The 20,996-nt window shown below is 53.7% G+C and overlaps 1 protein-coding gene across 4 annotated transcripts in view; it reads left to right on the forward strand.

Moving 5' to 3' along the window:
- The first annotated feature begins 1,199 nt into the window (after positions 1-1,199).
- The window catches only part of Macrod1 (mono-ADP ribosylhydrolase 1), a 141,335-nt gene continuing 121,538 nt past the window's right edge, over positions 1,200-20,996 (forward strand). Inside the window, exons 1-4 of one of the 4 annotated variants that reach the window (NM_001378920.1) lie at positions 1,263-1,654; positions 9,937-10,038; positions 10,559-10,675; positions 11,973-12,977. In NM_001378920.1, the coding sequence (NP_001365849.1) occupies positions 1,363-1,654; positions 9,937-10,038; positions 10,559-10,675; positions 11,973-12,283 (822 nt within the window). In that variant the 5' untranslated portion in view covers positions 1,263-1,362 and the 3' untranslated portion in view covers positions 12,284-12,977. Of the gene's footprint in view, positions 1,655-9,936; positions 10,039-10,558; positions 10,676-11,972; positions 12,978-20,996 lie in introns of those variants that run through there. The other 3 variants (XM_006526563.3, NM_134147.4, NM_001378919.1) reach the window with 3 other exon arrangements.

The following is a 20,996-nucleotide window of genomic DNA, read 5'->3' on the forward strand; positions in this document are numbered from 1 at the left end:
GGTAGCTCTGACAACCAGCTCTCAGGTAGGCCAGGCTGGTGTGGAACTGAATATGAAGTAGTGGCTAACCGGGAACAGGTTACAGGCATATGTCATTATGGAATATGAGGAAAAAAAAAATTAGCCGGGCAGTGGTGGCGCACGCCTTTAATCCCAGCACTTGGGAGGCAGAGGCAAGCAGATTTCTGAGTTTGAGGCCAGCCTGGTCTGCAGAGTGAGTTCCAGGACAGCCAGGGCTACAAAGAGAAACTCTGTCTCGAGAAGAAAAAAAAAAAACAACAACAACAACAACAACAACAACAAAAGAAAAGGAGAAAAATAAAGAAGAAAAAAATTATCCTTCTTAGGTCACTACTCTAGTGTTTCTATACACCCACATTTATAGATCCATATTCTCTCTCCTTTTCTCCTTTTTTTTTTTGGTTTTTGGTTTTTGAAGACAGGGTTTCTCTGTGTAGCTCTGGCTGTCTGGAACTCTCTGTAGACCAGGCTAGCCTCGAACTCAGAAATCAGCTTGCCTCTGCCTCCCAAGTGCTGGGATTAAAGGCATACGCCACCACTGCCCGGCTCTTTTTTATATTGATTGTTAGACTGACCTATTGACTGAGACAGGGTCTTGCTATGTGGCTGCCTTGTAAGTCAGGCTGATCCTAAACTTTCCTAAGATCCTCCGCCCTCACCCTCTGGAATGCTGGATTGTAAGTATGCCTTACCATGCCTATTTGACACCTAGGTTTCTTCCTGTCAAATCTCACTAATGTCTTGTGAGCTGCTGTGGAATTCAGTCGGCGCTGCTTGGCTCTTGGAGCTTAAGGGAGGTCGAGCTCTTCAGAAAAGTTGCCCCACCCTAACACATAGGTCCGCGGCACCTATCACCCCCGCCCCACCTTGGCAGGCTGGAACGTGCAGCTGCTGTGGATCAGAAGCAGAGCTGGGTGATGCGGAGGCACCAACACAAGTCCAGGTCTCTCTATGCCTACAAAACACGCGATAGGACCGAGTTTACTTATGAGCCACGGCAACTAGGCGGAAAGAACTAGAAGCCGACTTGGCGGGAAAACCCACGCACGGAGTGCCTTGTCGAATCACCGAGCTTCGGAAGGTTGGCTGCAGCCACACTCGGGAGGACACAGACAGGCTGGGTGCGCACGTGTGTGCTACCAGTGCGTGAGCGCAGTGGGCCGGGACGGAACTACAAGTTCCAGGGTGCCCAGCGGCGCGCCGCCCGCGGTCTCTAAGCAGGTCGCCACGGGCTGGCACGCGCCACTCTCGTCCCAGAGTAAATAAGGGACCGAGCGCGACTCTCCGGAGCACCGTAAATAGAGTCCGAGTGGGCGGGGAGCCGCCCGGCACCGCCTGCTCATGTCGCTGCAGAGCCAAGTGTCCGGCCGCCTGGCACAGCTGCGCGCGGCGGGGCAGCTGCTGGTCTCCCTGCGCCCCTGGCCCGGCCGCTCGGCGGGTGGCCCGCGGCCCCGTGGCAGTGCGTGCGGTCCCCTGGTGGCACTGGGCGAGCACGGCTACTGCGCGTGGCTCTCGGCGGGAGTTGGGGCGTGGGGGGCGGCGGGGCGTGGAGCCTGGGTGCGCACCTGGGCCCCCCTGGCCATGGCCGCGAAGGTGGACCTGAGCACCTCCACCGACTGGAAGGAGGCCAAATGTAAGTGTGAGCGCAGGGCGTGGGTCTCCCCGGCCGAAAGGCACTCCACGAGCAACTGAGACACTCGGGAACCCCTTTAGCCCACATCCATACCCAGCTCCTACACCAGGTTACCCCTTGACTAAACGAGTGGGGAAGGCGGCCTTACCTCAGCAATGGTCCCAGGTAGTCCACACCCCCCACACCCCCAGATCCTCTGGGATCTGCCACCTTCCTCCATGCATGCACAGGAGGGAAACTGAGGCTTAGGGCCAGAGTTCACTTCCCCAAGGTCAGGCTGGGAGTGTGCAAAGGCAAAGTGTAGAAGCTTGGCCTATCAGGTAGGGTCAGGTAGCCCCAAGAATGGCAGCTCGGGGGCCTCTCTGGGAGTATGGTAGGTGCCCGTTTTGCCCTCCTGCTGGCTTCTGGCCCCTTGCCAGCACTTTGCTCCTTCTTGAGGGACTGGGATCATAGAACTTGGAGAGCAGGCTGACATCGGGCGTGGGCTTGTGAGAATCACTGACTCCCTCAAGAATGAAAGTATTTCTCCTCCTGGACGGGCATGCCAGGAAGGGGCCACGGGTCCCGGACGACCTAGTCGCTAACTGGAATGCAAAGTGCAGAGCCCCAAATAGCCCTGAGTGGCAGTCCAGCTGCCCCTGCCTTTCAGCGCCAGTGCTTCCCTTATTATTCCGGGCCGATCCTCCTCCCAATGAGCGGCTAAGGCCATTGGCTGGGCTGCTAGTGGGCGTGACCATGGGGGCTGGGTCAAGCGGGGTTGAAGGTAACCTCAGATTGGTTCCTTTTTAGAAAAGAGAGCTCTCCCTTGTTGCAAGTCTGCCCAGGATCCTAAAGCACTTGACAGTCTTCTTTGGGAGCAATCAGAACTTGCCACTCCCTCAACCTTGGCCGGGAGTTGCGGGGCTCGTCCAGAATTCCAGCAGAGGGAGTTAGTGTTCTTCCTTAGAGTCCTGCTTACCCATGGAGAGCAGCAACCCAGGGAGAGGAGGAGAGTTGGGGCAGTACCACACGTAGTGTACCGTCTGCGTCTATTTCTACATTCCAGCCCTTCTCCCCGTAGCTCCCTTTTCCTTGGTGACCCTGAAAACCAGCCTAACCTGGGAAAGCTGATGGGACCTGAGGTTCCTCAGCTGCTGGACAGACGCTATTTTCTTCCTTTCTGTGCCAAGCGGGGAGTCAGGGGCGCTGGTCCTTGAGCCTCTGGAGAGTCTGATCTCCGCTTGCCATTTCCGCCGGGCTTAATGGGATTAGAGATGCCAGTGTGCTGCGGCTAGCTTTTAGGCCTTTGCATGGGTTCTGGGGATCAAATTCCGTTTACCCACCCACTAACCCGTCTATCTCCTTGGCCCTCATTCAGTAAACTTTTACCTCACGCCCTATTGGTACCAGCGCTGTAGGATTCAACAGTGAGTGGCCAGGCAAGAGTCTGTCTAGTGGAGAAACACTATGGCGACATAGTCCTCTGTGCACTATGAAGAGCTGGGAAGGTCAGGTGGCCCATTAGGGACCTGAAGTAAAGCAACCAGCTGGGGAAGGGCATTCCAGGTTCTGGAGATAGGGCTAGATTTGGAGGAGGTGGTCCCATTGTGACCAAACGCAGTCCCAAAGGCAGTGGTGACAGGGGCTGAGTGGTGAGACAAGGCAGGCCTTTCGGGTTTCAGTTACCTAGTGTGTGGAAGTGGGCACTCCAAGCCTCCGTGACCTGGGGCAGAAGGCTCTGGGCATGGAAATGTGGGGTGGTCTGGTCTAAATTTTCCTTTTATTTGTTTGTTTGTTTGTTTATTTGAGAGAGAGTCTCTATATAGTCCTGGATGTCCTGGACCTTGTTATGTAGAGCAGACCAGGCTGACCTCAAACTCAGAGATCTCCTCAGAGAGTTTGTTTTTTGGAGAGAGAGAGAGAGAGAGAGAGAGAGAGAGAGAGAGAAGGGTTGGTACCACAAGCTTAAAATCCCCGCACTCGCTTGGGAGAGGCAGGCAGATCTCTGTAAACTCCAGGTTGTTCTGGTCTACAAAGTGAGTTCTAGGCCAGCCAGGGCTACACAGTGAGACCCTGTATCTAAAAACCAAACAATAATCAAAGTTCTCCTCTATAGCCCAGGCTGGCCTGGAGCTCACTCTGTCATCCACACGGATGCATTATGACAGTTTATGCTCCTTTTCCTCTGCTGCGAAGGGTTCCATCTTCGTGTACCACACTTTGGATATCCATTCTTCTGCCGATGGGCCTTTAGGCTTCACTAAGTTACTCAGACCAGACCACCCTGACACATGTCTCTAATGGACAGGGGATATGTCTAGATGCTTGCTTTCCTAGGGGATTTTCTGTCAAAGACTGGCCCACTGACTCACATGAGACTGATGTGTAGGCAGTTTAGGGTGAAAAACTATAATAGCAGGGGGTGTGAAAACTCCCGGGCCTCCTCACCCTACAGGAAAACCAAGGTACAATCCTGGGGTTGCTCAGCGGCCCACTCTCATCAGAATAGCAACACGTTAGTTTTTGCTTGTCAGAGACCACACTAATCCCATGTAAGGGAAGAAAGAAGAAGGAAGATTCATTTTGACTCATGGTTGCAGAGGATCCCCATGCACAGATCATGCTGGTACATATCTGTGCTCCTTGCACTCTGAAGTGGAGGCAGGAGGATTGCTGTGAGATGGAGATTGGTGTAGGCTATACAGCAAGGGCCTTGCTACCTGGCAAGATTCTGTCTCAAAGGGAAAGTGGGACTGTGGTGACTGGAGGGAGTGACAGACGAGAGGCCTAGAGCCAGGCAAAACTGAGGCCCAAGACCTGACCTGCAGTGATCAGCTCCTGCCAGCCAACTCCCACCTCTGGACCTGAGCCTGTGGGGCTGCTCAGATTCAAAGCATAATTTCAGGCAGCCGGAGGCAGGCTGCAGGCTGCAGGCTGCATGCAGACAGCAGGAGGGTAGGTGAGGGGTAGGAGGGCAAGCATCAGTGCTTTGGAAGGGCTCGGCCCCCCAGCAGAATCTCCTGATGGGGTGTTGTTCTCTGTTTGATCTGCACCGTGTCCATTGCCTGCTGCGGTCCAGCTCGAGAGGCCTTGCCCAGGGCTCTGCCTGCTCCTTCTTTACCTCCACGCTGGCTGCTTGCTTCTCTGGATTCGTTCATCTTCCTCATCAGGACAGCCACCAGGCTGGATGCCCTCATCAGGAAACATGTAGGTCTTTTGTTGTTTTGTTTTTGAGACAGTGTCTCCTGTGGCCTAGGCTGACCTCTAACTCCCTACATAATGGGGGATGGCTTAGAACTTCTGATCCTCCCGCCTATGCCTATACATCATTCCAAATGCTGAGATTACAGGTGTAATCTAACACGCCTGGTTTATATGCTCCTGGGGATCAAACCAGGTGTGGAGCTGTGAAGCTTTGTTGGGGCAGATTTCTGCCAGATCTGTTGTCTTCACTGGTTAGTTAATGTAACCCCTTGATTTTTGGGTGCCACAGTGCCCTCCTCCCAACCAGGACCTATTTAGAAGACTGGAAATCGGGGCTGTGGGTTAGAGCCTTGCTCTTTTAAAGGACTTGGGTTCAATTTTTAGCACCTACACAGAGCTTCACAATCTCCCCTAATTCTCCAGTTCCACAGGACTAATGCTCTCTTCTGGCCTCTGCAGGCACCAGGCATGCTGGTGGTGCACATACATACATGCAGGCCAAACATTCATGCAATACAATAAAATAAATACATCTAAAAGGAAGACTACCTAAAAGGAAGATTACCTAAAAGGAAGACTGGATGCTGGGCAGTGACATATGCTTTCATTCCAGTACTCCAGAGGCAGAGGCAGGCAGATCTCTGTGAGGTTGAGGCCAGCCTGGTCTACAGAACGAGTTCCAGGACAGCCAGGGCTACACAGAGAACCCCAGTCTCAAAACAAAACAAAACAAAACAAAACAAAACAAAACACCACACACAAAAGACTGAACTATTCACAAGGAAAGGCAGTTGGCTTGAGGGGACTTAGCCAGGGCTATCAGGAACATCTAGGGCCTCGGTTCTAGTCTTGACTTCTTGTCTCATGCTGGGCCAGAACTGTGTACTGAAAAGAGAAGGAATGTTGGTGTTAACAGAATCCAGCAAGTTCAGGGTCACTGTTGCATGCTCCCTGAGCCTCTATTTCCTTATCTATGCAATGGGACCAATAGCTCCTGCTTCTGTGCTGGGGTCACATTTGAGTGCCAGCCTACAGAGCGCCCCCTTGCTCATCTCTTCCCAGGCTCCTATGCTCTGTGCTGGACTCTGACAGACGACCTTCATTCTCGCTGGTAGCTTACGGGATGATCCCAATGCTTCCCCTGCAAACCCTGCTACAGGGGCCGGGACGCCTTGAGGACCTGGGGAACCTCATCTCAGCGTCTCTGATGGAGCTGCTGAGCCAGCATACTGTGCAGGCACACCTGAGAATTAGGGGTGAGGGCATCTCTTCCACGTTGGGATGCAGCCTTGGCCCACCCCAGTGTGTGTGGAGGCAGGTCCAGAGCTGCAGTAGGCTTCACTCTGTTCTCCACTGTTGTGCCATAGGCTCGGATGAGTCGCTGCTCCCAGGTGATTAACGCCACGGAAGCCGCACACTACTGTGTTCAGGTGCACAACCTTATCAGCTGTGCCCACCTGGTGTTCTGCAGACTCAGCCCTCCCGCCCCCCGATGCCCAGCCTGTCTCATCTCTCTGAACGACGTCTTGCAAAGTGCCATAAAGATACTTCTTAAAACACATCATTGAATTCCCGTTTGCCTGGCACGCTTTATGGCTCTGGCAGAGTTTGCTTCCTCCTGCCCAGCTTTCATGCCCACAAGCCCTGGAAGCTTAGTCTGGGGTCAGGCTTCCCCATCAAAATTTACTGCGAACATCTTTTTACAACACCTGTCTCAGTGAGCCGTGAAATACTTTTCGCCTCTTCAAAAATGAAAGAAAATGAAAATGCATGTTTTACATCTTTTATAAAAAAAATAAAACCCACTTGTGCTTTAAGTTTGCATCTGACTTGATGGGAGGAGGTGGGCAGTGACTCCTGTGTGCGTGTGGCAGCACAGGCCTGGAAGGTGGCCCTGAAAGATGGGGCTGAGCTGAAGAACAAGTGCACGGGCCTTGGGGCAGAGAAGCATCTCAGGCAGCTGTGTAGCATCCAACACCCCAGGAGCCTGCCGAGCGAGGCCATGACCATGTTTGTAGATGGGCACACAGTACTGGTGTGCTGGCCTTTTCTTTGTGTCTAATGTAGCCCAGGCTGGCCTTGGATTCCTGATCCTTCTGCCTCTACCTGACAAATGCTGGGATAAGAATTGTGCGCCAGCTGGGTGTGGTGGCGCACGTCTTTAATCCCAGCACTCGGGAGGCAGAGGCAGGCTGATTTCTGAGTTCGAGGCCAGCCTGGTCTACAAAGTGAGTTCCAGGATAGCCAGGGCTACACAGAGAAACCCTGTCTTGAAAAAACCAAAAAAAAAAAAAAAAAAAAAGAATTGTGTGCCACCACACCTGGCTCATGTTGGCTTTTTGAAGTTGTGTATTTAGGGATGGGTGTTGACAGGGATAGACTGACAGAGGACTCCGAGGCTGGTGTAGTGGTTGGTGGCAGAGACAGCGTGCAGTTTCTGGGAAACAGTGCTCTGTTTGGACTCCATTGGAGCAAGTAGGCCTTGTGAACCATGGCCATTCAAACCAGGCCACCAAGGTCGCGGAGAAGGACAGGTCCACCCCAGGTTTTTTTTAACCTGCGTGTGAGGAGGGCTGGGTCATTCTGCCTCTCTTCTGAAGGGGTGGCATCTGTCAGATGTGTCTGCTAGGGGCCTAGGTGTCTTTGGGCAGTGGAACTCGTATGTGGTGCCAGGGTTGGTTCCAGCCTGAACACTTCAGCGGCGCCAGTAGCTGGTCTACAGTGACTGGTGAGCAGTTGGTCGGCATCACCATAGCTTCGTGGTGCCAGCTCCAGGTCAGGCCAGCTGGAAACACTCACACTTGATTGTGCCAAGGTTCAGGGTGTCTTTGATCATGATAGCACACGATAACTCATCTGTGGAGCTAAATAATGGCTGAAGCTCCACCTGCCCCGCTCTCCACCTGAGGAAGGCTTTCTCCTCCTGGACCTTGTGCTGTTAGGTACCCTCCCCAGGAGGAACCTGTGATGCTACAAGGGGTCACTCTGCCACCCTGCCTTCTTCTTCTGTCCTGGAAATCACTTTGTAGACTAGGCTGGCCTTAAACTCAGAAATCCGCCTGCCTCTGCCTCTCGAGTGCTGGGATTAAAGGCATGCGCCAACACGCCCGGCTGCCTTCTTTTTCTAAAACTGTAACTGGCGATTGAACCTAGGACTCACACATGCTAGCTAAGCACATTACTATTGAACGAGTGTTCTCAGCGCACACACAGGGCCTTGGTCATGGCCCTTCAGCATCTTGGTAGATCATGTCTCTGACCTAGAGAAGGAAACTGAGGCTCAGACTTGCCCTTGAGTTTAGTGGGAGCCAAAGGGGGATGAAAGCAGCACGTGGCTCTCCTCTGCCCCTCTGTGTCCCACCTTCCCTCTCTGCCCAGGCTGCTCCGGCTTCACTCCACATCACCCCCGGATGCTGCCTCATATTATTCTGTACAGGCAGGTCCTCTACCTGGATGACTGATCGCTCAGCCCTCAGGTCTCAGCTCTTCACTGAGGCACCCATGAACCCTCACACACACTGTGCACTGTGCTGGTGGTGAACGGGGACCGTATTAGCCAAGGTCCAGGAAGGAATGTATGTGAGCCAAGACAGACTCTCAAGATTCATGGTGGGAAGCAGAGAAGGAAATGGAGAGGGTGGGCTGGCGAGATGGCTCAGTGGTTACGAGCACTGACCGCTCTTCCGAAGGTCCTGAGTTCAATTCCCAGCAACCACCCATAATGCAATCCGATGCCCTCTTCTGGTGTGTCTGAAGACAGCTATACCGTACTTATAATAATAAATAAATCTCTGGGCCACAGTGAGCAGGGACTGAGCGAGCAGGGTTGACTGGAGCGCGCAGAGGTCTTAAATTCAATTCCCAATAACCACATGAAGGCTCACAACCATCTGTACAGCTGCAGTGTACTCATATACATAAAATAAATAAATAAGTAAGTCTTTAAAAAAAAGGAAATGGAAAGGGTGATGAGAAGGGGACTTGAAAGAAAACTGTCATTCCAGGCAGAGCAGATGCAAAGACCTGAAGCAGGGAGTCACCAGGGTGTTTGAGGTAAATCGCCAGGTCAGTGGATGCGGGTGTAGTTAGGAGGTAGGGTTTGGAAATGGGGTGTGTGTATTATAAGGGTCAGCTTGGGTCAGGTCATGCTTTTTAGGTTTGAGCTGAGTCTCACCTGCAGGAACCTAGGCCTTTGTGTAAGCATCCTACCAGCTGGTCTACATTCCCAGACTTAACTCCTACCTGTGTTCTGATGCCATTTGGGTTCATTCATGTGACTTTTGCTGTGTGTTGTCCCCTCTCTAGTGATGGTGAGGTCAGCCACTCCATTCTGTTAGTCTGTGTTTGAGGGACCATAATTGGGCTGAGCCTAAGTGTATGGATGGCCTCGTGCCAGCAGGGGGAGCCTGTGAGCCATGAGCCTGGACTAAGCGGTTGCTGAGATGCTCTATCATGGTGGCGAGGGAAGGTCTGACAGGGCAGAGGGACCAACTTGGAACACTCAGAGTCTCTGAGCATGTGGGGGCCTGGGTCCTTTCTCACCATCTGAGTGACCTCAGGCTGCCTCCCAAGTCCCTGCTGCCTCATCTATAAAAATGGGAATATTTGTCTACGAGCTGCATAGAGCCCCTGGCCAGTGCAGGCAGGACGCTGACACCAAACACCAGGCCTGCCAGAGTCGGACTTTGAGGATCCTTGTCTCACAGCTAGTGACACTGTGGCTGAGAAGGGACAGAGCATCACCAACCCACCTGGTTTAGTGTGTTTACAGTTTGCAATTGTTCTCCAAGGGGCATCTTATCCCCCTACAAGTAAATGAGGGATCTAGAGAGATGTTTAGGTACCAGGAATTGGCCAGGTTGAATTCTCAACTGGGTTCTTAATGGCTGAGTCAGTCCCTCAGTCTCCCTGGGCCTCAGTTTCTCTTCTTGAACAAAGACAGGAGGTCAAAATGTTGTGGAGTCTGCCATGCCCTGGCACCCCACCCCCACCCCCCATTCAGGAAGCATGGCTGGTAGGACCGGGTTATACCCTTGGTCTCGGCAGCAAGTCCTCCGGAGGAAGAGTCTGACTGCTCTGTGCCTGTCCTGCCCCTGCAGCCTTTCTGAAGGGCCTGAGTGACAAGCAGAGAGAGGAACATTACTTCTGCAAGGATTTCATTAAGCTGAAGAAGATCCCCACGTGGAAGGAGACAGCAAAAGGTATTATACCCTATTCCCTGGGCACGGAAGCCCCTCCCCCCTCGCAGAATGACTTGGGAGGATCTTCCAGAAGCATCCAGGAGCACCAACTGAGTGCTCCTTGCATCCAGGCCCTCTGCACGTGTCTCCTCATTTAATTACTAACACTGCCTGAGGCCTTGGTTTGCAGTCCCATGACAGCATTAGGAAGCCAGCTCAAGCGAGGCCACATAAGCCATCCACCTTGGGTAACTCAGTTACTGGGGACTGGGGTTTGATGCTGTGGCGCACTTGCTTAGAGGGGCATGCTGGGGAACTTCCGAGCCCTGAGAGCACAGATCTGATGCCCCATGACCTCAGTCAGGCTCTTATCCCACCTCAGACTCTGTGTGATACCTATAAAATGGAGTGTGTGAAACCAAGCATGGAGGGCATTTTGGGAGTCCCAGCACTTGTGAGGCAGAGGCAGGAAGATGTCTGGCTCTTCAGTGACTCTTCAGTGAAGGCCTTCTGTGTGACCCCCTGACCCTACCTGTTCTAGGGCTGGCTGTGAAGGTGGAGGACCCCAAGTATAAGAAGGACAAGCAACTGAATGAGAAAATCTCCCTGTACCGTGGGGACATCACCAAGCTGGAGGTGGATGCCATTGTCAACGCTGGTGAGTGACTGGCCTGAGTCAGAGGCCTGGGGGGACACCTTAGGCCTGGTTGGTGTGCCAAAAATGGGTGGGCGCCACCTGGCTCCAGAGAGGCTCCCAATTGCTAGTGTGGATGGCCTCCTGGCGCCACCGGAGCCCAGCGTGGCTGCCACTTGGGCTCCTCTTCTTTTGAAGCCCTGACCTGCCTTCTGGGGGCACCTCCCTCTGCCAAGCTGCCTTGCAGCCCTGAGGCCCATTAGCAGCGGGGATGGGGGAAAGCTGTCTGGAATGAAGCCACACTTCCCTGCCTGAGAAGAGGCCAGAGCCAACTCTCCTCGACCTAGGGCAGGGGTGGGGACTGTGGCTGCCTTCCCACCCCCACCAGTCCTGCCTCACTCCACACCTGGCCAGGTGAGGGAGCTCACAAGGGAAGGGAGAGGACGGAGAGGTTCCCTCAGCCCCCTGGCAGCTCTCCAGTGCCTGGGCCGCGAGCTGCTCCGCTTCCTGCACGTGGTCTCTTCTTGCTGGCTTGGCGGTTTATTGTGATGAGTAGAGAGGAGGCAGCTGCTTCTGTGGGGGAGGGGAGAAGGCCGTGTGTGTCTGGCTGAGGTCAAGAGGCTCTGGGAAGGGCTCTGGAGTCATCAGGAACTGGTGTCTGGGGATAGTAAATCGTGTACGTGTGTTGGAACTTCCTGGAACAAGGTCGGGTGGCTTCCCTCCCTCCCTTCCTCCCTCATACAACCTCCAGGAACTACAGTAGGCAGTAGAGGTATCGTTTTCTATGATTCTGTGAATATCAGGGCAGAACTCCTAGCACAGAGCTCCAACTCACAGGAAAAAGGTATGATGATACCAGCCCCTCCCCTGTGCAGCCCAGGGCACCGCAGGTACTTGTAGACCTTCTGCCGCCTGGCTTGCTCTGCCATCCTTGAGTCTTGACAAGGGAGGAGGTTCTTCCAGGACTCTAGAACTGGATGCAGCTGATGCTGTCCACGCCTCCTTGGCCTCCTTAAGTAACCAGGCATCCAGCAGAGGTGGCTGCTCCCTGGTCCTTTCTGATTGTGATCTGGGTGGCATTTTCTGGTAGGGTTCTAGGCTGGTGTTTGTAGAGGATGCTCACTGTACTCCCCCCCCCCCCCCCCGCCTGTCTCAGGCACACAAGTGACAGCTGGCATTCAGTGCCAGAGAGAGCTTGGGTTACCTTTGCATTTCTGCTGTTGCATCTGTGTGTCTCCCTGGAGAACCTGACAGGGTTGGTAGGTGGCGGGGAGTTCGACAAATCTATCTGACTGAAGGCAGCCTTATCTGGTTTGCACAGGCTGCACCAGCTCCTCGGGGAGAATGTTGCTACCCACCCCAGAGGTCCTCAGGAAGTCTCTTGGCTCTGCCTTGCCCTGGCACCTGACTCTGCTGGTCACTGCCGAAGGTGTGCGAGGCACCCAGTTGGTTCTTCCCCCGTGGAGCTGTAAAATGGACAATGGAAAAGCGGGCAGCCTGGCTGGTGAACAAGTGTGGGTGCAGGGACCAAAGTATCAGAGGGGCAGGAGAGGGCTCTGGAGACTGGTACAGGGTGGGTCCATGGATCTGCCTGTCAGCTCTGTTACTGAGGCGCACTCCAGCACTAGCTGAGCTGGCTGCCCTGGGCTGGCGGCCTTCTCGGCCATGCTTCCCCCAGGACGTGGCATCCGGGGAGGTGCACTTGCCAGGCTTCTGTCTCTGCACGATGGGGATGAGGGAGAGTGATCTGTCGGATTGTTGGGGACACGAGGTGGGAATGACACTCACTTACCGCCTGCACGGGAGCCAAGGGTTCGACACCTGCACTGTGACACCATTAGCATCATGCCGAGTGCCAAGGACTCGCTGCTTCCTGTAGATGGCCAGCCATCCCTCCTCTCGCTTGCCTTAGTGGACCTAACACCTCTTGGTGTTAGGCAAGTGAATGGCAAGCAGTAGCTGAAGCAGATGTTGGACATTGGTTTTTCCACGCAGAGCCTGCGTCCCTAGTGTTTGATGCGGGTATTGGTCTTAGTCAGAGGAGTCCTCAGTGGCCTGGGTTCTCTCCCCAACCCCCTGCGATCTTTTGGGCCCTGGCTTCACCCTGTCAGAGTCGCCCACCAGGAGGCAGCAGAGATCGCGTTTCCGAGGAGCCCATAAATCAGCCTTTATTAGTGAAATAAAAGTCGCAGGCAATGTGGGGCTTTTCAGGGCTGCATAAATCTGCGTCCGAGCCTCGTGAAACCCATATGTGCTTAATTCATATGTAAAGTTTCAAGCAGGAAGAGAATGCGTGTCCATTAAATTCTATTTGACTTGATTATAATCATTAGCCGTGAATAATTGCTTCTCATTGCCGACCGCAGAGCCACCACAATAGGCGAGAGGAGAGAGCAATTATCTCGGGGTGGGAATTTTTAAATTTTTATTTTTGAAGCCAAGGGTAGCATTGGCCTGTGGGCATATGATAGCCTGTGGTGCACAGGGTGGGCTGGGAGTGGTTGGGGCTTGAAGTTCCACCAGGGCTTCCACTGTGTGTGTGTGTGTGTGTGTGTGTGTGTCTGTCTGTCTGTCTGTGTCCCCCTGGGCCTCCGAGGGGGCCTGTGAGGGGACGGGGAGACTTGGATCTTATTCCTATGCTGAGAAGTGGGAAGCTAAAGGGAAGGATCTCTGGCTGAGTTGTAGGCATCTCTGTCCCTTGGTATAGGAGTCAGGGAGTGTGTGTAGAGGGGAGGTCCAGTGCCCTCCCCTGCTACTCCTCACATTCACCCTTGTCTTTCTACTGGCCATCTAGCATTGTGAAGCCCAGGACTGATTTCAGTTCTGTTTTAATGGCATGTGTGATGTGACTGGTGCGTGTGAGGTGGTGGAGTGTGATGGCAGGCATGTGTGTCTGTGATGTGGATGCATGCCGTGTGGCAGAGGTAGGATGCTTGGGGCAGAGAGAAGGAGGGATGCCTGGCTAGTGAGTGGCAGGGCTTAAGGTCACAGGGGCAAGCCAAACTTACTAAACTTTCCCCACGGCTGCCTCATGGGCTAACGGCCAAGGCCATCAGGGCAGTGCCCGAGAGAGAGCCCCAAGCTCTTGCCATCTGTGCTGGCCATGGCTCCTGCCCACAAGGGTATGCCACATCCATCTTAATGAAATCGACTGCCACGCTGGCTGGCAAGATAAGCTGGGGAGCCCCTTGTGGCCATTCTGTCCTCCAGGCATCGGAAAGGCTGGGGCAGTGTCTGTGTCTCTAGCTTTTCCTTTGACCCCTGGGACTGTGTGTGTCTGGGCTTCTCCACTTGGGGTGGGAGGTGTTGTGACCTTTACAGGGCTTGAGTCTTCGCTCTGCCTCAGGGGATGGATGTATCCTTAACATCATGTCTGGTGTTTGTGGGCCCCTGTGCCCGAGATGGCCAAGTCTCAGTTGGGAACACAAAGACCCTCATTCTTGGCCAGTCCCGGGGTCCAGTGGCCTGGCTTTGGCCTCAGAGTCATCTTAGGGCAGAGCATGCATGAATGTCACACTTTGTGCAGAGACACAGCCCTTCTTCTCTTCAGAGCAGTCTGAGTCTACACATGTGTGTCAGGGCACTGAGGCCTTTGGAGTGGAATCTGGGGGCTCCAGCCAGCACCTCCCATCCCTCAGGTCCTCATCTGGAAACTGCCATCATCCTGGGCCCCAGCCTGTGTGGGAGTGAAGATGACACATGCTTAGCCCTGACACACAGAGGGCCCCAGTAAATTAGTCCTGGGGAAGTCAGAGCAAGAGCAGCTAAGTAGAATATAATGTGACATGGCGGCGCCGGGAGGGAGGGTTGAATAAAGTATGCGTGAAGCCGCAGGGACCAATTAATTCTGCAAGGAGGTGGCAGGGAGGCGAGAGGGTCACAGAGGCCTTTGAGGGGCCTGGGATCTGGGGCCTGGCCTTAAAGAATGGGTGGGAAGCCATGTCTCACAGCGACAAGCTGGCCTCGCAGGGAGACTTTTAAGCTGCTTATTTATTTAAAATAAGGCTTGAGTGGCACTCAGCTTAAGTCCTGCGGCTTTGATTTGTGAGAGCCTACCCGCCTCTTATCCCCCACCCTCCTCGCCCCCACCCCAAGCCCTTGTTTCATCCCTTCTTGATGCCCTGAAGGGTACTGGATCCCGGTGTGTAAAGAGCAGGCCCCGACTCTGAGCGTCTGAGCGGCCACAGAGTGCCCCGCCCTGCTCTGGCTGTCCCCCAGCCCTGCCTCGGCTGGACTGGAGCGGGTGATTTAGAGACCGCCTTGATGGACTAGCAAGCAGGGGGCCGCAGGGACAGCGACTGCCTGGTGGGAAGTGATCTGACGCTAAACTGTCGCCGTAAATCGCTTTATCTGTCACTTCAGATTTAAATGTGTTTGCTGAGGCTTGCCGGCCGCCGACAGCAAAAAAAAAAAAAAAAAAAAAAAAAAAAAAAAAAAAAAAAAGCTCGGCATCCGCATGGGTAGGGGCCAGGGCCGGGGCAGGACCGGGGCGGGACTGGGACAGTGCTGGCCGGAGCAAAGCCAGGGAGACCACTGTGGCAGCCTCTGCACGGCCCACTTAGCTTAAATCTGCAGGGCCTGGCCCTGGGCTGCTCAACTTCTCTCTTCCTTTATCTTCCTCCCTCTCTCCCCTTTCTCCTCATCTTCCTCCCTGTCCTCCAGCTCCTTCCCCTTCTTCCTCCTCCTCTTTTTTCCTCCTCTCCTCATCTCACTTCTCTTCTCCCCTCCTTCCCCATTTTCCCCCTCCTCCACCCCTCTCAAATTTCCCCTTCCTCTTCTCCAGGCCTGTCCTCTCCCCCACCCCTCCAGAGTTCCATTCCTTTTACAAGTCGTAGTGCATCTCCAGGTCTGTGTATATGGCCCTCTCGCCCAGCACTCAGATGTGACAAGCTCTAATTCCCTGTCTTTGCTGACTGCTGGAAGCAGAGGGCTGAGTGGAGAGTGAGCAGGGGTTTGCTCTGGGGAACTACCGTTTGGATTTACTGGCCTCACACGGACTGGAGGTAGCTTCCTGCCGTCCGGTTAGTTGTCCTGGGTTTAGAGTTCCAGCCCCCAGTTCTTCAAGGACTGCCCACCCTGGGTTGCCTTGACTGGCAACCCTGGGTTGCCTTGACTGGCTGAGGCTTCCTGAGCAAGAGACTAGGTCTCTCATGAGATCATAGAACCAGGTAAGAGTCCTTAAGCCAAGCATGGTGGCACATGCCTTTCATCCCTTCCTTCTGGAGGTGGAGGCGGAGGCAGAGGCAGGCTGCTGTCCATGAGTTCGAGGCCAGCCTGGACTATATAGTGAAACCCTGTTTCAAAAACAGACAAACAAATCAAAACCCCTTGTCTTTGACACTGGGGTTTAGAGGGATGCAGCCAGCGTGACCCTCGCTGGGGATAGCCTGGCGTGGGAACGACATGGAGCGGGGAGGTGAGTCAGCAGGCCTGAGGTCCAGCAGCCACCCTCCCGAGTAAAGAAGCACGAAAGGCCTGATGCCTCCAGAAGAGTGTGGCTCATTTCCACAAGGTCGAGCCATGTTATATAAATTCATAAATGATGGATCCCTCCTGAATTATTGAGGCTCCCTCTAGGGCTTAGTCCAGTGAGGTGAGCCTCACTGATGGGCAGGGCTCAGAGGAACCCTGTTAAGTTCCTACGGCCTCCACATCTTCTGCTAACATCCTACTGTGAGTCAGGACCCACCTGTCTGCTGTCTACACAGGGAGTGGGGGAGGAGCTCCCACTGTTCTGAGCTCTAGTTGACTTTTGGTGAATAAAAGTGACCCAGTGCTGTTGAGCGCCGGCTCTGGGATCCCTCTCCGGTCCAGCACAAGCCCCACCCTGCCTCTCTAGGCCTCAGAGGAGTCTCTTGGGTTCATAGATATGGACAGTGGTTAACATTCATGGGTCTCTCTTGGGTCTCCTGGCCGTGTGTGAGCCTCTGGCGGCGAGGAAAGAAACACAAGACTCAGTGTGCCTACATGCACAGCACTTGTAAACCCTGTAGTGGAAGGAGATGAATGATAGGGCTCAGGGAGGGACAGTGACCTGCTCAGGGTCACACAGCAGGCAAGCGGCAGAGGAGGGTCTCAAATCCAGGCCCCTGCCTCCCATCTCTGGGCTGTGACTTGCCTGTATGGAGTGGTGGCTGGGCTGCCTGACCTTGAGGTCACCTGGCCTCGGCTCCCACACCTGTGCAGCTGCCCGTGTCCCTGATGCTGTCCCAAGCACTGAGCTTATGGGAATGTGTGTGTTTTGAAATTAATGGAGACTATTAAGTTGGCGGAGCATGAAAAGGGCTGGAGCTGCAGCTCTTGGCTCGCTCTCCTGGAATGATCCAGCAGGGACTGGGAACAGATTGCCTGTGTCCCTACAGAACCAAGGGTCTGGCCTTTTAGTATTGTGAGGCAGACACGGGTGCCTCTCCTTAGTGGGTACCATTCTCTGTCCTTCCCAACACCCAGTCAGTGAAGACCGTAATGCTCGGGGTAAAATGAAATGAATCTTCTCTCCAGACTTCCAGGGTCAGCTCCCATACACTACAGGTCTGGACCTTGCCTTCCTGGGCAGGACAGAGGACATGCCCCCAAGGAAGCCACATGACTGAAGTGGGTCCTATCAGGACTTGGTTACATCCAAGGTCAGAGCTGGCAGAGTAGAAGCCACCTAAGGCCCCCTCTGCTGTCCCCAGGGTTGCTTGCCTCAGAGTCTCACCTCGGAAGTGCCTTTGTTTATTTTTGCAAATCCCCTGGCCTGCTGACACTCCAGGTGGCCAATTTATGGTCCCCTCCTGTAGCCTGCAGTTAATATCTATCATGGGTGCAGCTTCTGAGGACATGTGCTTAGGCCTGAGCTGGGTATAGGGACCCTGGGATGGGAGAGGGTCAGTCTTAAATGCCCCTTGTGACCTAGCCTTCTCACAACACTGAATGTCACAGAGGGGTCTGGTTCCTCCACCACCTCCTGCAAGCCTTTCCTGCTTCTCCACAGGGGTTTCTGAAGGGAGCTCAGAGAAGAGAATAGACTCCAGCCAGGGTGTCCAGTGTCCTGGAGGGTCCACACAGAATACCTAGTGGTATATTGAGGGGCTCATTTCCTCAGGACACCCGGGGAGATCCCCAGTGGCAAGTGCAAGTCTGAGAACTGTGCATCTGGTCCGTGAGGCTGTCCCTGCTGGGTGCTCGGGCTGTTTGTACAGTAGGTCACAGTAAAGACACAGAAGTGCGGGATCTAATGATTCCCCAGAGCTGGGGACACTAGAGGAGAGGTGGCTTGCCCTGGAAGGACGCTAATCTCTTTGTCTGCAGTGGACAGGTTAGGGAGTGTGCTAATCTCTTTGTCTGCAGTGGACAGGTTAGGGAGTGTGCTAGTTAGGTGCTAGTTAGTGTGCTAGTTAGTATGCTAGTGCAGTGGACAGGTTAGGGAGTATGCTAATCTCTTTGTCTGCAGTGGACAGGCTAGGGAGTGTGCTAATCTCTTTGTCTGCAGTGGACAGGCTAGGGAGTGTGCTAGTTAGGTGCTAGTTAGTGTGCTAGTTAGTGTGCTAGTGCAGTGGACAGGTTAGGGAGTGTGCTAGTTAGGGCCCAGGTGATTGAACTCAGGGCCTCGTGCATGTTAGGCAAGCACTCTCCCGCTGAACAATACCCCCTACCTCACTTTGTTTTAATTTTAGTTTGAGACAGAGACTATCAATAAGTTGCCTAGGCTGGCCTTGAACTCACTTTGTAGTGTCTCGAACTTGTGATCTTCCTGTCTCAGCCTTTCTAGGTGCTGGGATTCCAGGCGTGTATGAAAACCATCTTGGAACATGCTATTTATATCTGTGTGGAAGTGTCAGGGGAGGACAGCAGGGGAGGATGGGCTAGAGCCAATCAGGGAGGGTGGATGGGGTTGGGTTGAAGCCCCCCTCCCCATGACATCCCATAACCATTGCCCCCTCCCAGTGGCAACAAGTGGCCCTACAATAGCATCTCCACTCACTTCCCCATCCCACCTCCTCCCCTTCTAGACATTGTAATTGCCATCAAAATGAGAGCATTGGGGTGGCTTGTGGGAGAGAGCGCTGGCTGTCAGCTGTCCCCTGCCAGCAGGGCCCGAGACTGTTTGATTATTGCCGCTTGGCTGTATTTCACGTACGGTTTAAACACCATCAAACACTACATCCCTTTTGAGAAGCGAGGGCTACCTTGCTGTGGATGTTGAAGAGAAACAGGGACATTAAAATCCACGAAGCAAATGGCCTAGAATTGACATTTGCGGCGGTGGGAAGCTCTGCTGCGCCTGTCAGAGAAGCTAAATCCCAGCGCTGTCAGGCGGCAGGGAGCTTTTCCCACAAGGCTGGTAGGAAGCAGGTGGGTTTGGTCAGGAGGGGACCAAGAAGAGCCAAGGAGGGAATTCTATGGTCAGTTGGCCACCTGTCAGTGTCTCTCTGGCCTTGACCTCTGTCTGCTCAGCCTTACCCTCTTCCTAATGGGAGGCAGGAACACTCTCCTCCTTGAGACAGAACAGGGTGCTAGGGCCTGTGGCTCTGGGGCCAGGGGTGGGGTGTGGCATGGTTATGTCTGACAGTTGTTCAGTTTCTGCTGTGGCCTCTGAGGAGTTTTGTGTGCTCCCTCAAGGGACAATAACCCTCAAGTCCTGCTTTCTTCATCTGTAGACTCCAGAGAGATGTCCCCTATCAGGGAGACTTCAAGGGTCAAGTGACCCACACAGGTGCCTGACAGGTAGGGGGTTGGAGCTTGGTGGATGGTAAAAGCCATTATCAAGGAAGTGGATATGGAAGCTAGAGTTGGCTTTAAAAAAAAGATTTATTTATATTTTTTATTTATGTGTAGGTATGTGTGAGTATCTGTGCTTGTAGTCACTGGTGTGCAGATGTCTTGAGAGGTCAGAGAGGAAAAATGTCAGATCTCTTGGAGTTTGGTTATAAGTTGTATAAAAATGGGTTCTGGGAGCAGAACTCTGGCCCACTAGAGAGGAGTGCTGGAACTTGCTCTGTGGACCAGCCTGACCTTGAACTCAGAACTCGGAGATCCACCTTCCTCTGCCTCCTGTGCTGGGATTAAAGGTGCCACCACTGCCTAGCTCACAACAAGAGCTCTTAAGGGCTGAGCTGTTGTGTCCGGCCAGCGGCTCACATGTCTGGGTTCTAGTCTGGAAAGGCATCTTGGAAACCTGGAAGAGAAGAGGGGCTAGGTGGCGCAAGAGGAAGATGTAGCTAAGACAGTCATTCTGATCAAAGCTCAATTTTACTATTCTGACACGCAGTTATGAAGGAGGGGAAGGGACCTGATTCCCTTGAAATAATCCTGGAGTCCAGTAGCAGGGTGACCACGTGTATGGCTCCGGAACAACAAAGCGGCAAGCTCCAGCAGTGGGCGTGGCAGAACGATTGAGCAGCAAGCTCCACCCCATGTAAACAGTGAAACCTGTGCAGGCAGGTTTCAGGCTGGGGAGGGGAGGCTACACTGAGCTATCTCTCTAGCCCCTAACCTATTGAAAAATAAGTGCAATAAATCCAGGACCAGAGCTGAGCTCACAGCGCCCTGTAGTGAGCCTCGCGTACAGCGCAACATGCCCAGTGTGGCCTGGGTCAGAGTCACAGTGTGCTGGGTACTGCCTGTGGGATCCTAACCCTTGGGAGGCAGAAGCAGGCACATCTCTGCAGTTTAAAGCCAGCCTTGTCTACTTAGTGAGTTCTAGGACAGCCAGGGCTAACAGTGAGATCCTTACCTCCTGAAGGCAACCCCCACCCAATCATCCTGGAAACATTATAACAGTGACAGAAGAACCAAAGGCCACTGGGGTGACAGCTCAATGAGTCACATGCTTGCTACAGAAGCAGGGGGACCCGAGCTCAGTCCCCTGGACCCATGTAAAAAGCTAGGTATGTACGCCTGTAAGCTCAGCTCTGCGGTGGAACTAGAAAGACCCCTAGGGGTTTGCTGGCTAGTCAGTCTAGCCATCTGGTGAGCTCTGGGTCTACTGAAAGACTGACTCAAAAAATAAGCTGAAAGACAGTCATTGTCCACCTCTGGCTGGCACCTGAACACACATGTGCACATGCATGCATATAACACACACACACACACATACACACACACACACAGCTGAGGAAGGCAGGGATGAGGGTTGGAAGTGTAGCTCAGTGGTGGCAGAGAGCTTGCTTACCATAAGTGATACCCTGGGTTCCATCTCCAAAGCTGAAAAAGGAAGGAAGGGCCGGGGGGGGTGGGGGGGGTGGAGAAAGGAGGGGTGAGAGAGGGAAAGACACTAAGCCTAGCCTCAGGAGAGGACTCTACCCTAACATCTCCTTAGAGTACATGTTCTTTCTTGGCACATGTTCTTTCTGGTTCTTGC

Source organism: Mus musculus, chromosome 19, assembly GCF_000001635.26.
Source record: "Mus musculus strain C57BL/6J chromosome 19, GRCm38.p6 C57BL/6J".
Classification (NCBI taxonomy): Eukaryota; Metazoa; Chordata; class Mammalia; order Rodentia; family Muridae; genus Mus; species Mus musculus.